The sequence below is a fragment of the Pseudorca crassidens genome, chromosome 3 (genome assembly GCF_039906515.1).
Source record: "Pseudorca crassidens isolate mPseCra1 chromosome 3, mPseCra1.hap1, whole genome shotgun sequence".
In the NCBI taxonomy this organism is placed as follows: domain Eukaryota; kingdom Metazoa; phylum Chordata; class Mammalia; order Artiodactyla; family Delphinidae; genus Pseudorca; species Pseudorca crassidens.
The window spans coordinates 83,033,874-83,048,529 of record NC_090298.1 but is presented as its reverse complement, the minus strand read 5'-3'; the positions used below and the strand labels follow the sequence as shown (position 1 = coordinate 83,048,529).

The 14,656-nt window shown below is 38.3% G+C and overlaps 1 protein-coding gene across 1 annotated transcript in view; it reads left to right on the top strand.

Moving 5' to 3' along the window:
- SLCO6A1 (solute carrier organic anion transporter family member 6A1) overlaps positions 1-14,656 on the top strand; it is a 107,370-nt gene that overhangs the window by 37,279 nt on the left and 55,435 nt on the right. The window contains exon 7 of the mRNA XM_067730222.1: positions 7,194-7,338. Within this exon, the coding sequence (XP_067586323.1) occupies positions 7,194-7,338 (145 nt within the window). The remainder of the gene's footprint in view (positions 1-7,193; positions 7,339-14,656) is intronic.

The window sequence follows — 14,656 nt, the reverse complement described above, 5'->3', positions numbered from 1 at the left end:
GTGTTTCCTGTACCTGGATATCTGTTTCCTTCTTCAGGTTCAGGATGTTTCCAGCCATAATTTCATCAAATACATTTTCAACCCCTTTCTCTCTCTCTTTTCCTTCTAGGACTCCTATAATGCAAATGATAGTATGCTTGATGAAATCTCAGAGGTCCCTTAAACTGTCCTCATGTTTAAAATTTGTTTTTCTTTTTACTGTTCTGAATGGGTGATTTCCATCATTCTATCTTGTAGATCATTTATGCATTCTTTTGTATCCCCTAGTCTGCTGTTAACTCCTTGTAGTGTGTTTTTCATTTCAGTTCTCATATTCAGCTCTGACTGATTCTTTTTATACTTTCAATTTCCTTGTCAAAATTCTCACTGTGTTCATCTGTTCTTTTCTCAAATTCAGTTAGCATTCTTATTACTAATGCTTTGAAATCTTTATCTGGTAAATTATTTCTTTCTGTTTCATTAATTATTTTTTCAGAGTTTTTTCTTGTTATTTCATTTGAAACAAATTCTTTTGTCTTCTCATTTTGTTTAACTTTCTCTTAAATGTCTATGAAATTAGGTAAAACACTTAACTCTCCCAGTCTTGAAAGGGTGTCCTTGTGTGGGAGCATCCCTGTTCAGTCTGTGTGTTCCCAGTGCCTTTGGTGGGAGAGCTGGATCTAAAGTGTGCATGGGTCATGTATTCCGCCAGGGTGCATCACCTTGGTGGGAGGTGGGGCTGGAGATAGCATGGCTAGAGCCAGTCAGGGGTGAGCCAGGGCTTCTCCTATGCTCAGTGGCCATCCTCACCCTATCTGGGGTGAGGTTGGGTCCTGAGGTGCTGGAGGAGAAGCCCTGAGAATTGGGTCTGAGCTGGTTCTGTTCCCTGCAGGTGTGTGCTCTCCCCCTTCCCTGCAATGGCACCTTCACCCTAGAGGGCAGTACTGAAGCAAGAGGGGCCAGTGAAGGTGCCCATTGTGGGACAGGGCATGTGCTAAGGTGGTCTCTGCACATCAGTCAGTGTTCCAGACAGCTCCCGATCTACCAACTTTCATGAGTATCAGCCATGGCTACCCTCACCCCGTTCAGATGCAGTGCCAGGTCCAAGTCGGCTATGTCCTCACCAAGTGTGCACTGTCCAAGACAGTGGCAACCTTCACCCTAGTGGGGAACTGCGCTGGAGCTAAATGGGCTGGGGTACTCACTGGGGTGGTGACAGGAAACCAGCCAGAGCCCCAGGTAGTTTCAATCTGCTTCCACCATCTTTTCTGGGGAGTGAACAAGCATGTGCACACTCTTTACGAGTAGAGTCTCAGTTTCTTACAGCTCTCATGTAAGTTCCACTGGTTTTCTAACCAGCTATGGGGACTTGTCTTCCCACTATCAAATACCAGGGCTGGGATACTCAATATTTGGTTCAAATTCCTCACTCTCCAGGGAGGCTGTCTGAGCCCGTAATAATCTCTCTCCTCTTCTCTGTCCCCTCCTAGGAGTGTAAGTCCCGACCTGATCATTCTCCTCCCTTCCTACTTGATTGTGTGTGGATAGTTCTTTCCAGCCTTGGTTGTAGAAGAGTCTTTCTGCCAGTCTTCAGTTGTTTTCAGTGAGAAGTGTTCCACATGTAGATGTATTTTTTGATGTGTTTGTGGGGGGGATGTGAACCCAGTGTCCTCCTGCTCTGCTATCTTGATCTCTTCCCCAGTTTTTATACTTTTAAAATACATAAAATAGACATAAGTAAAATAAAAGATAAAAAGCTAGAAAAGAGACAAAATATTTAACATTTTTATAAAGTTATAATGTACATGAGGTGAAAAGTTGTAACTGTAAAAGTAAATGGGATTAAGCTTGAAGAAAAGAAAGTAGAACAGTGAATAAATTTAATATCTATTTAGCTATAGCTATAAAAATATAATGGACTAGAAACATATTTTAAAACAACAAAAACATAATACTTGGAAGTGAGGGAAATAAATCATGGAAAAGAAAAAAATAATGAAATTAACACTGGCTGCAAGCATGTAAGGAATAAGATTTCATAAGGGAAAAGCTCCTTTTAAATGTGTGGAGCAGAGAGATCAACACTTTCACCGTCCTTTTCTTCATCTCATGCTTGTCTCATCCCTTATTACCCAGGAAGACTTTTACATACTAGGACTCCAATGAACAGAGAAGTGTCAATGAGTATTATAATATGGAAGAACTTTGTGACTATAAAGGACCAAATGAATATGAGCTATTCTTCATTGCTTGTGTGACTGCTGATAGATGACAGAATATATCAAAGAAGATAATGTCCAAATTATTTAGATATTTTGGTAGTCAAATATTGGTAGTCAAAATATTGACTTTCCTTTGAAGGCAAATTAATTACTATTGTAGAAGACGTAATCAAATATATCACTTGTATTTATGTCAGGACATTATATACTGGTTTTAATCTCTGAGTTGTCTGCTAGGTTTTACTTAAAATAAATTGGTGTTCATAGAAGCAGAGTAGGTAAGATTCCAGCATGGGAAGCTGAAACATTTTTAAACATGCTATAAGCAAAAAGATAACCATTACTTATTTTCTATGGCAAATTATAGCTGTGTACCATAAAGAATCAAGACCAGAGCAGGTGAGAAGTTAAATAATCAGGTAAGACACTTGAGAAGTTAAAAATTTATTAGTGTCCTCCTCAACTTACGTTTTCCTTCTATTTGTCCATAGACACCAAGGCCTTTTTACTGGCAGGATCAGTGTCTCCCATCATGCAACCTGGATTAGGGTAGGAAGTAGATTAATGCTTCTACCACATGAAAGAAAAAACTTCCAGAATTAATTGCAACATCATATGACCCATCTTCAGGAACTGTTTCCTCTTTGCAACATTCCTCTACAGTGATTTCTTCATTAACATTTGTATCCCACTGCTACTTGATCCCTCTCCTGAACCTCAGCCTACTTTTCTGAGGCCTCTATACCTAATACTTTATATTTTGTTGGTCCTGCTCTTGTTTCAGACTCCAACTAAGTAAGCACATATCGGAGTACCTAACCTAGTTTGAAGTTCCAGACCAGCATGAACCTCCTCTGGTGTAGTAAAGACCCTAGTTGTTGACAAACTCCGTGATGGACTAGGGCTAAGATCCACAGTACTGCAAGATCACACAACTGTCTCCTACTGTGCGGAACTAATTCAGTTTCTCCCTTTGTGTATCAACAACTACCAGAATTAAGCCTAATTTTGCTACATGAAACCACTTGGATACCGATTTGTATATCTGGCCTTCTTCTTTGCCTCCTGTATTTTATATCTAAGAAAAGAAATGGGTTGATTTTTTTTAAGCAGGAACACCTGGAAGAGAATCCATGGTATTCTGAGTATTTGCTATGCTCACAGTCCCTTTCTGAATAAAGTGCCCAGAAGTGTTTCCTTGTGCATTAGTTGCCTTGCTCTGTATGATATATTCCAAATGTCCTAGTCAAAAGTAGATCTGGGATCAGCACTTGAGTCCAAGACAGTAATCTTTAGATTTCCCCAAAACCTATTAAATATCATATCTTGAGAACAATGACCAACAGAGACACCTTGCTGTAAACTAACTAATCTAGTCAGTTCCTCTCTCTTGGGGAGGATATACATAGGAGAAGGAACTCAAGCAACATAGCTTTGGTAAATTTACATAGAGAAAATGAATGAGCAAAGGCCATTGAGATAAAGAAGAAAATGGAGAGAGAATAGTAGCCAAAATAGAAGCAGACATAGATACAATAAGCTGATAGAAAGAAACAATATTTGGGCCTTTGAAGCAATCAAGATAAAGCAATGGAACTCCCACTACTGAGCAGACAAGATAGGCTGCCATCTTATTCTGAATGATGGTTCTATTTCTTTACGAGATCTGAATTGTTTAGCTACTGAGAGAGTGTTTGGGCTTTCTTACTTTCTGTGTAACATTATGATAAGTTGCATCAACTGAATTAGCCACTGAGTCTGTTCATTTTAATCCTAAACAGCATAAACACAAAAATTATCTCATGCATTGGTTCTCAGATTAACATCATCATCATCATTTGGGAATTTGTTAAAAATGTAAATTCTTAGGCCCCATTCCAGACCTACTGAATCAGAAACTCTGGAAGTAGGACCTTGCAATACATGTTTTATAACCGCCCTCCAAATGATTTAAGGCTAACTAAAGTTTACAAACAACAAATTTAGTAATCTCATGTGATTACTCTTATAAATTATCAAACTGATGCATATTCTTTACTGGGCACCTACTGTGTGCCAGAAATTATATAAATTATTGCATATATGCAATTCTCATAATCACCATAAATATAGATATTATCATTCTACTTTACAGATGATGAACCAGTAATTTAAAGAGGATGAGTAACTTTTCCAAAGACATGTATATCTTTGGACACACACTTACATACACACACACACACACACACACACACACACACACACACATACACATATACAGCTGGCCGAATTGAGGTTAAGAATATAAGAATACCTCATGTATTTTACTCTCAGGCCATTGCTCTTTCTACTATTACATAATACTTGCTGAAAATGAGATATGTAGAGATTGTGATTTGCTTATTGTTGCTCCAAAAATCAGTTGCAGAGCCAAGACAAAAAACCAGATTTTCTGTTTCTTGTTTTGCTTGTTATATCTAATACAGACTTCCATTTCATACAACATCATGGAATATTGCTATAACTTTCATTAGAATAAGGACTGTGCTTAATATTCAATTCTCAATAATTATTATGAATAAATCAACATTTGTGAACTAGAAGGACCTCTAAAAGAGGTGTAATCCACTAACTGAGCAGTATCTGAATGTGCAACATAAGAAATGTAAAATTAAAAAAATAAAATATTCAAATTAGACTTCATAAGTATCTATTTTTAAAATTAGATAATAAAGTAAAAAGTAATCACAAAACTATAAATAATTCAGAACTACTCAAGAACTTCATGAAAAAATTTAAAACTCTATGTGACAGTATTAGAGGAGACTAGGATAAGTTGAGAGATATACAATTTAATGAATAAAATGACAACTTTCATATATGTGATTTCTTTCTCAAATAATCTATGAATTCAATGTGATGTAATCAGTACTATGGCAAGAATTTTATTTTTTTAGTAAATGACAAATTGATTCTAAAATTATTATGGCAGAATAAGGGCATGAATAGGTAAAACAAAGAGTGTTGATCCTAGTACACATTAAGACAGGCTATAAAGCCTTAGTAGTGGAAAAAAAAAAAAAAGGTAGCATTTTCTCAGTACAGATAAATAGGCCAGTGGAACAGAATAAAGAACACAGCTACAGATTAATGTATCTAAGAACTTGTCATATGATGGAAGAGGCACTTCAAGGATAATTGTTCAATAGGTGTGATGACTAACTTCGTTCTCTATTTGGTAAAATGAAGTTGGCTCTCTACTTCACATTATGCAAAAAGGTGATTTCTAGGTTAATGGAATGTGACTAGAAAAAAGTTAATGTTTAAAATGAAAGAAATACCTTGTGACACAGAGGTAGGAAAAGGTTAGACAAGATTCCCAATAGCGTCAAATATTGGCTTATAATTTATGAATTAGATTGCATTAAGTCAAAGATTTCTGTTCAATGAAGGAAGCTATAGACAGTGCTAAAAGGTGGGCGACAGATATCTAAATCCAACAAGAGATTAATATTTAGAATAAACAAGGAATTCTTGGAAAATCTACACAAGAATTTCAGGAAGCCTAGTAAACATACAAATAGCCAGTTCATACACACAAAACAGTCCTAAATAGCTAAGAATTATATCAAGAAATGCTCAGTTATATTTGAAATTAGAGAAATACAAAATATAGCATTGTAATAATGTACATTCATCAGCATGGAAAAATTTTGAAAGCCAGCCAATATTAAAGTGTTTGTGATTATGTGGGGGTGTGCCAGTTATCTATTGCTACATGACAAACCTCCCCAAAACTTAGTGGCTTAAAATACTAGAGCATCGGTATTGCCCATGATTCTGTGATTTGTGCAGAGCTTACTCTTCTCAGCTCTACTTGTGGTCAGTTGTAGTGAACTAAGTCTGGGGGATGGAGTCATCTGAAGACTTGTTCACTCAGATATTAGCTTTTGATCCTGGCTGTTTGCTGAAATGCCCACACATCGCCTCTCCATCTGGCCTGGGCTTTCTCATAACATGGTAACCAAGTTCCAAGGCCAGAGTCCTGAGAGAGTGAGAGTTCCCAGCAGAAGTCATATTATCCTTTTATGACCCAACCTCAGAAGTCTTGCAACATTACTTGCTTTGCTGAGGCAGTCGTAAAGCCCTTTCGAAGTTCAGTGCCTCTTTCTTGGAGAATAGCAAAGTTCTGGAAGGGGATGTGAAGTCAGAAATATTGATCTGATGAATTTTAGAAAGTATGAGTTGCTACATGAAGAAAATGGAACTATCTTGTATTATGGTGGGACTATAAACTGATAATTCTGGAGAAAAGATTTGGAGAAATAATGGAATGAAGTATACCAAATTCCAATCCCCTAGCAATCCCCTTCTAGGATATATACTTCCAAAGACACTCTATCCTATTTCCTTAAGGGTTGCACAGGGATGTTTAATGTAGCCTTGTTTGTGCCAGTAGGAAGTTGAAGTCAGCCTAAGCATTTAACCCTATGGGAGTGGATAAATATTGTGGAATTACACTATGTAATGTTAAATAGCACTCAGAAGATGAATTCAATGAATATGCAGAAAATGATTAGATTTTAGAAATTGTGTTTAGGGCTAGAAAAAGAAATTTTAAGTTTGTTAAAAAAATATATACAAATACAAAACACCACTAAATAGTTTCAAAGATATATACATATCTAGGAAATACAGAAATTAGTTTGAAGGTTAATGTTTTAGTTCTAGCAGTTCTAGCAAACTGCCAGATCCCCAAATAAAAATTATAGGTGGTATGGAGATCAAATAACAAATAAAAATGGTTAAAACACTACATGTCTTTTATGGTATGTGTATATTGGTGAATTTTAAATTTATATTTCAAGTTTTATATACATATATATGTATTTTCAGTTAAGGTTGAGAAAGCTAAACTTTTTGTGGATTGGTCATTAACATACGAGTGGGTATATCTATTCCTCTTTACCTAACAAAATAAAATAATTCACATGTAACTTATTTCTATTTCAGATTCTGATCAAGAATCCAGTGTTTGTGTACCTATCCCTGTCCAGAGCTTCAGAATATTTAATTATCATTGGAGCATCTGAATTTTTGCCTCTATACGTAGAAAATCAGTTTATATTAACACCCAGTGAAGCAACTGCACTTGCAGGTAGACATTTCCATTTGTACTCATTATGAAATTTTTATGTAAAGTTTTCTTATATGCATTTATGAACTATTTCAAATAAGCAGAAAGTAGAAGGAGTAGTAGCATTTGCTTAAACTTTAAATATCTAAGGTCTGCTTGCTGAAATTTTTAAAATATGAGCACTTTGCCATCATTGCATCATTAGTTTTTAACACATAAAACTTTTTTTTTTTTTAACATCTTTATTGGGGTATAATTGCTTTACAATGGTATGTTAGTTTCTGCTTTATAACAAAGTAAATCAGTTATACATATACATATGTTCCCATATCTCTTCCCTCTTGCGTCTCCCTCCCTCCCACCCTCCCTATCCCACCCCTCCAGGCTGTCACAAAGCACCAAGCCAATATCCCTGAGCCATGCAGCTGCTTCCAACTAGCTATCTACCTTACTACGTTTGTTAGTGTGTATATGTCCATGACTTTCTCTCGCCCTGTCACAGCTCACCCTTCCCCCTCCCCATAACCTCAAGTCCGTTCTCTAGGAGGTCTGTGTCTTTATTCCTGCCTTACGCCTAGGTTCTTCATGACATTTTTTTTTTCTTAAATTCCATATATATGTGTTAGCATACGGTATTTGTCTTTTTCTTTCTGACTTACTTCACTCTGTATGACAGACTCTAGGTCTATCCACCTCATTACAAAGAGCTCAATTTCGTTTCTTTTTATGGCTGAGTAATATTCCATTGTATATATGTGCCACATCTTCTTTATCCATTCATCCGATGATGGGCACTTAGGTTGTTTCCATCTCCAGGCTATTGTAAATAGAGCTGCAATGAACATTTTGGTACATGACTCTTTTTGAATTTCGGTTTTCTCAGGGTATATGCCAAGTAGTGGGATTGCTGGGTCATATGGTAGTTCTATTTGTAGCTTTTTAAGGAACCTCCATACTGTTCTCCATAGTGGCTGAACCAATTCACATTCCCACCAGCAGTGCAAGAGTGTTCCCTTTTCTCCACACCCTCTCCACCATTTATTGTTTGTAGATTTTTTGATGATGGCCATTCTGACTGGTGTGAGATGATATCTCATTGTAGTTTTGATTTGCATTTCTCTAATGATTAATGATGTTGAGCATTCTTTCATGTGTTTGTTGGCAGTCTGTATATCTTCTTTGGAGAAATGTCTATTTAGGTCTTCTGCCCATTTTTGGATTGGGTTGTTTGTTTTTTTGATATTGAGCTGCATGAGCTGCTTGTAAATTTTGGAGATTAATCCTTTGTCGGCTACTTCATTTGCAAATATTTTCTCCCATTCTGAGGGTTGTCTTTTGGTCTTGTTTATGGTTTCCTTTGCTGTGCAAAAGCTTTGAAGTTTCATTAGGTCCCATTTGTTTATTTTTGTTTTTATTTCCATTACTCTAGGAGGTGGGTCAGAAAGGATCTTGCTGTGATTTATGTCATAGAGTGTTCTGCCTATGTTTTCCTCTAAGAGTTTGATAGTTTCTGGCCTTACATTTAGGTCTTTAATCCATTTTGAGCTTATTTTTGTGTATGGTGTTAGGGAGTGATCTAATCTCATACTTTTACATGTACCTGTCCAGTTTTCCCAGCACCACTTATTGAAGAGGCTGTCCTTTCTCCACTGTACATTCCTGCCACCTTTATCAAAGATAAGGTGTCCATATGTGCATGGGTTTATCTCTGGGCTTTCTATCCTGTTCCATTGATCTATCTTTCTGTTTTTGTGCCAGTACCATACCGTCTTGATAACTGTAGCTTTGTAGTATAGTCTGAAGTCAGGGAGCCTGACTCCTCCAGTTCCTTTTTTCGTTCTCAAGATTGCTTTGGCTATTCGGGGTCTTTTGTGTTTCCATACAAATTGTGAAATTTTTTGTTCTAGTTCTGTGAAAAATGCCAGTGGTAGTTTGATAGGGATTGCATTGAATCTGTAGATTGCTTTGGGTAGCAGAGTCATTTTCACAATGTTGATTCTTCCAATCCAAGAACATGGTATATCTCTCCATCTATTTGTATCACCTTTAATTTCTTTCATCAGTGTCTTATAATTTTCTGCATACAGGTCTTTTGTCTCCTTAGGTAGGTTTATTCCTAGATATTTTATTCTTTTTGTTGCAATGGTAAATGGGAGTGTTTTCTTGATTTCGCCTTTAGATTTTTCATCATTAGTATATAGGAATGCCAGAGATTTCTGTGCATTAATTTTGTATCCTGCAACTTTACCAAATTCATTGATTAGCTCTAGTAGTTTTCTGGTAGCATCTTTAGGATTCTCTATGTATAGGATCATGTCATCTGCAAACAGTGACAGCTTTACTTCTTCTTTTCCGATTTGGATTCCTTTTATTTCCTTTTCTTCTCTGATTGCTGTGGCTAAAACTTCCAAAACTATGTTGAATAAGAGTGGTGAGAGTGGGCAACCTTGTCTTGTTCCTGATCTTAGTGGAAATGCTTTCAGTTTTTCACCATTGAGGATGATGTTTGCTATGGGCTTGTCATATATGGCCTTTATTATGTTGAGGAAAGTTCCCTCTATGCCTACTTTCTGCAGGGTTTTTATCATAAATGGGTGTTGAATTTTGTCAAAAGCTTTCTCTGCATCTATTGAGATGATCATGTGGTTTTTCTTCTTCAATTTGTTAATATGGTTTATCACATTGATAGATTTGCGTATATTGAAGAATCCTTGCATTCCTGGAATAAACCCCACTTGATCATGGTGTATGATCCTTTTAATGTGCTGTTGGATTCTGTTTGCTAGTATTTTGTTGAGGATTTTTGCATCTATGTTCATCAGTGATATTGGCCTGTAGTTTTCTTTCTTTGTGACATCCTTGTCTGGTTTTGGTATCAAGGTGATGGTGGCCTCGTAGAAGGAGTTTGGGAGTGTTCCTCCCTCTGCTATATTTTGGAAGAGTTTGAGAAGGATAGGTGTTAGCTCTTCTCTAAATGTTTGATAGAATTCGCCTGTGAAGCCATCTGGTCCTGGGCTTTTCTTTGTTGGAAGATTTTTAATCACAGTTTCAATTTCAGTGCTTGTGATTGGTCTGTTCATATTTTCTATTTCTTCCTGATTCAGTCTTGGCAGGTTGTGCATTTCTAAGAATTTGTCCATTTCTTCCAGATTGTCCATTTTATTGGCATAGAGTTGCTTGTAGTAATCTCTCATGATCTCTTTTATTTCTGCAGTGTCAGTTGTTACCTCTCCTTTTTCATTTCTAATTCTATTGATTTGAGTGTTCTCCCTTTTTTTCTTGATGAATCTGGCTAGTGGTTTATCTATTTTGTTTATCTTCTCAAAGAACCAGCTTTTAGTTTTATTGATCTTTGCTATTGTTTCCTTCATTTCTTTTTCATTTATTTCTGATCTGATTTTTATGATTTCTTTCCTTCTGCTAGCTTTGGGGTTTTTTTGTTCTTCTTTCTCTAATTGCTTGAGGTGCAAGGTTAGGTTGTTTATTCGAGATGTTTCCTGCTTCTTAAGGTGGGCTTGTATTGCTATAAACTTCCCCCTTAGAACTGCTTTTGCTGCATCCCACAAGTTTTGGGTCGTTGTGTCTCCATTGTCATTTGTTTCTAGGTATTTTTTGATGTCCTCTTTGATTTCTTCAGTGATCACTTCATTATTAAGTAGTGTATTGTTTAGCCTCCATGTGTTTGTATTTTTTACAGATCTTTTCCTGTAATTGATATCTAGTCTCATGGCATTGTGGTCAGAAAAGATACTTGATACAATTTCAATTTTCTTAAATTTACCAAGGCTTGATTTGTGACCCAAGATATGATCTATCCTGGAGAATGTTCCATGAGCACTTGAGAAGAATGTGTATTCTGTTGTTTTTGGATGGAGTGTCCTATAAATATCAATTAAGTCCATCTTGTTTAATGTATCATTTAAAGTTTGTGTTTCCTTATTTATTTTCATTTTGGATGATCTGTCCATAGCTGAAAGTGGAGTGTTTAAGTCCCCTACTATGAATGTGTTACTGTCGATTTCCCCTTTTATGGCTGTTAGTATTTGCCTTACGTATTGAGGTGCTCCTATGTTGGGTGCATAAATATTTACAATTGTTATATCTTCTTCTTGGATCGATCCCTTGATCATTATGTACTGTCCTTCTTTGTCTCTTTTAATAGTCCTTATTTTAAAGTCTATTTTGTCTGATATGAGAATTGCTACTCCAGCTTTCTTTTGGTTTCCATTTGCATGGAATATCTTTTTCCATCCCCTTACTTTCAGTCTGTATGTGTCTCTAGGTCTGAAGTGGGTCTCTTGTAGACAGCATATATATGGGTCTTGTTTTTGTATCCATTCAGCTAATCTGTGTCTTTTGGTGGGAGCATTTAGTCCATTTACATTTAAGGTAATTATCGATATGTATGTTCCTATTCCCATTTTCTAAATTGTTTTGGGTTCATTATTATAGGTCTTTTCCTTCTCTTGTGTTTCTTGCCTAGAGAAGATCCTTTAGCATTTGTTGTAAAGCTGGTTTGGTGGTGCTGAACTCTCTCAGCTTTTGCTTGTCTGTAAAGGTTTTAATTTCTCCATCAAATCTGAATGAGATCCTTGCTGGGTAGAGTAGTCTTGGCTGCAGGTTTTTCTCCTTCATCACTTTCAGTATGTCCTGCCACTCCCTTCTGTCTTGTAGGGTTTCTGCTGAGAGATCAGCTGTTAACCTTATGGGGATTCCCTTATGTGTTATTTGTTGTTTTTCCCTTGCTGCTTTTAATATGCTTTCTTTGTATTTAATTTTTGACAGTTTGATTAATATGTGTCTTGGCGTATTTCTCCTTGGATTTATCCTGTATGGGACTCTCTGTGCTTCCTGGACTTGATTAACTATTTCCTTTCCCATATTAGGGAAGTTTTCAACTATAATCTCTTCAAATATCTTCTCAGTCCCTTTCTTTTTCTCTTCTTCTTCTGGAACCCCTATAATTCGAATGTTGGTGCGTTTAATGTTGTCCCAGAGGTCTCTGAGACTGTCCTCAGTTCTTTTCATTCTTTTTTCTTTATTCTGCTCTGCAGTAGTTATTTCCACTATTTTATCTTCCAGGTCACTTATCCGTTCTTCTGCCTCAGTTATTCTGCTATTGATCCCATCTAGAGTACTTTTAATTTCATTTATTGTGTTGTTCATCGTTGCTTGTTTCATCTTTAGTTCTTCTAGGTCCTTGTTAACTGATTCTTGCATTTTGTCCATTCTGTTGTCCATTCTATCTCCAAGATTTCAGATCATCCTTACTATCATTATTCTGAATTCTTTTTCAGGTAAGCTGCCTATTTCCTCTTCATTTGTTAGGTCTGGTGCATTTTTATCTTGCTCCTTTATCTGCTGTGTGTTTTTCTGTCTTCTCATTTTGCTTATCTTACTGTGTTTGGGGTCTCCTTTTTGCAGGCTGCAGGTTCGTAGTTCCCGCTGTTTTTGATGTCTGTCCCCAGTGGCTAAGGTTGGTTCAGTGGGTTGTGTAGGTTTCCTGGTGGAGGGGACTAGTGCCTGTGTTGTGGTGGATGAGGCTGGATCTTGTGTCTCTAGTGGGCAGGTTCACGTCTGGTGGTGTGTTTGGGGTGTCTGTGGCCTTATTATTATTTTAGGCAGCCTCTCTGCTAATGGGTGGGGTTGTGTTCCTCTCTTGCTAGTTGTTTGGCATAGGTTGTCCAGCACTGTGGCTTGCTGGTCGTTGAGTGAAGCTGGGTGCTGGTGTTAAGATGGAGGTCTCTGGGAGATTTTCGCCGTTTGATATTATGTGGAGCTGGGAGGTCTCTTGTTGACCAGTGTCCTGAAGTTGGCTCTCCTACCTCAGAGGCAGAGCCCTGACTCCTGGCTGGAGCACCAAGAGCTTTTCATCCACACGGCTCAGAATAAAAGGGAGAAAAAGTAGAGGGAATTAGTAGAAGTATGAGGAAAGAAAGAAGGAAAGGAGGGAAGGAAGGAAGGAAGAAAGAAAGAAAGAAGCAAAGAAGGAAAGGAAGGAGGGAGGGAGGGAGGAAGGAAGGAAGGAGGGAAAGAAGGAAAAAAGAGAAGATACAGTAAAAATAAAATAAAGTATAATAAAGTTATTGAATTAAAAAATTCTTATTTAGAAAACAAAAAGGGACGGATAGAACCTTAGGACAAATGTTGGAAGCAAAGCTATACAGACAAAATCTTACACAGAAGCATACACATACACCCTCACTAAAAGAGGTAAAGGGGGAAAAATCATAAATCTTGCTGTCAGAGACCACCTCCTCAATTTGGGATGATTCGTTGTCTAAAGGAGGGAAGGAAGGAAGGAAAGAAAGAAAGAAAGAAAGAAAGAACGAAGGTAAAGTATAATAACGTTATTAAAATTAAAATTGATTATTAAGAAAAAAATTTTTTAAAAAAAACCATGGACGGATAGAACCCTAGGACAAATGGTGGAAGCAAGACTAAACAGACAAGATCTCACACAGAAGTATACACATATACATTCACAAAAAGAGGAAAAGGGAAAAAAATCATAGATCTTGCTCCTAAAGTCCACTTCCTTAATTTGGGATGATTGGTTGTCTATTCAGGTATTCCACAGATGCAGGGTATATCAAGTTGATTGTGGAGCTTTAATCCGCTGCTTCTGAGGCTGCTGGGAGAGATTTCCCTTTCTCTTCTTTGTTCTCACAGCTTCCAGGGGCTCAGCTTTGGATTTGGCCCTGCCACTGCGTGTAGGTCGCTGGAGGGCGTCTGTTTTTTGCTCAGACAGGGCGGGGTTAAAGGAGCCGCTGATTCGGGGTCTCTGGCGCACTCAGGCCGGCGGGGCGGGAGGGGCACGGCGTGCGGGGCGGGCCTGCGGCGGCAAAGGCCGGTTTGACTTTGCACAAGCCTGAGGCCCGCTGTGCGTTCTCCCGGGGAAGTTGTCCCTGGATCCCGGGAACCTGGCAGTGGTGGGCTGCACAGGCTCCGCGGAAGAGGGGTGTGGAGAGTGACCTGTGCTCGCACACAGGCCCCTCGGTGGCGGCAGCAGCAGCCTTATCGTCTCCCGCCCGTCTCTGGGGTCCGCGCTTTCAGCCGCGGCTCGCGCCCGTCTCTGGGGTTCGCGCTTTTAGCCGCGGCTCGCGCCCGTCTCTGGAGCTCCTTTAAGCAGTGCTCTTAAACCCCTCTCCTCACGCACCAGGAAACAAAGAGGGAAGAAAAAGTCTCTTGCCTCTTCGGCAGGTGCAGACTTTTCCCCGGACTCCCTCCCAGCTAGCCGTGGTGCACTAACCCCTTCAGGCTATGTTCAAGCCGCCAACCCCCGTCCTCTCCCTGCGCTCCGGCCTCAGCTCGCAGCCCCGCCCGCCGCGGTGGGTGA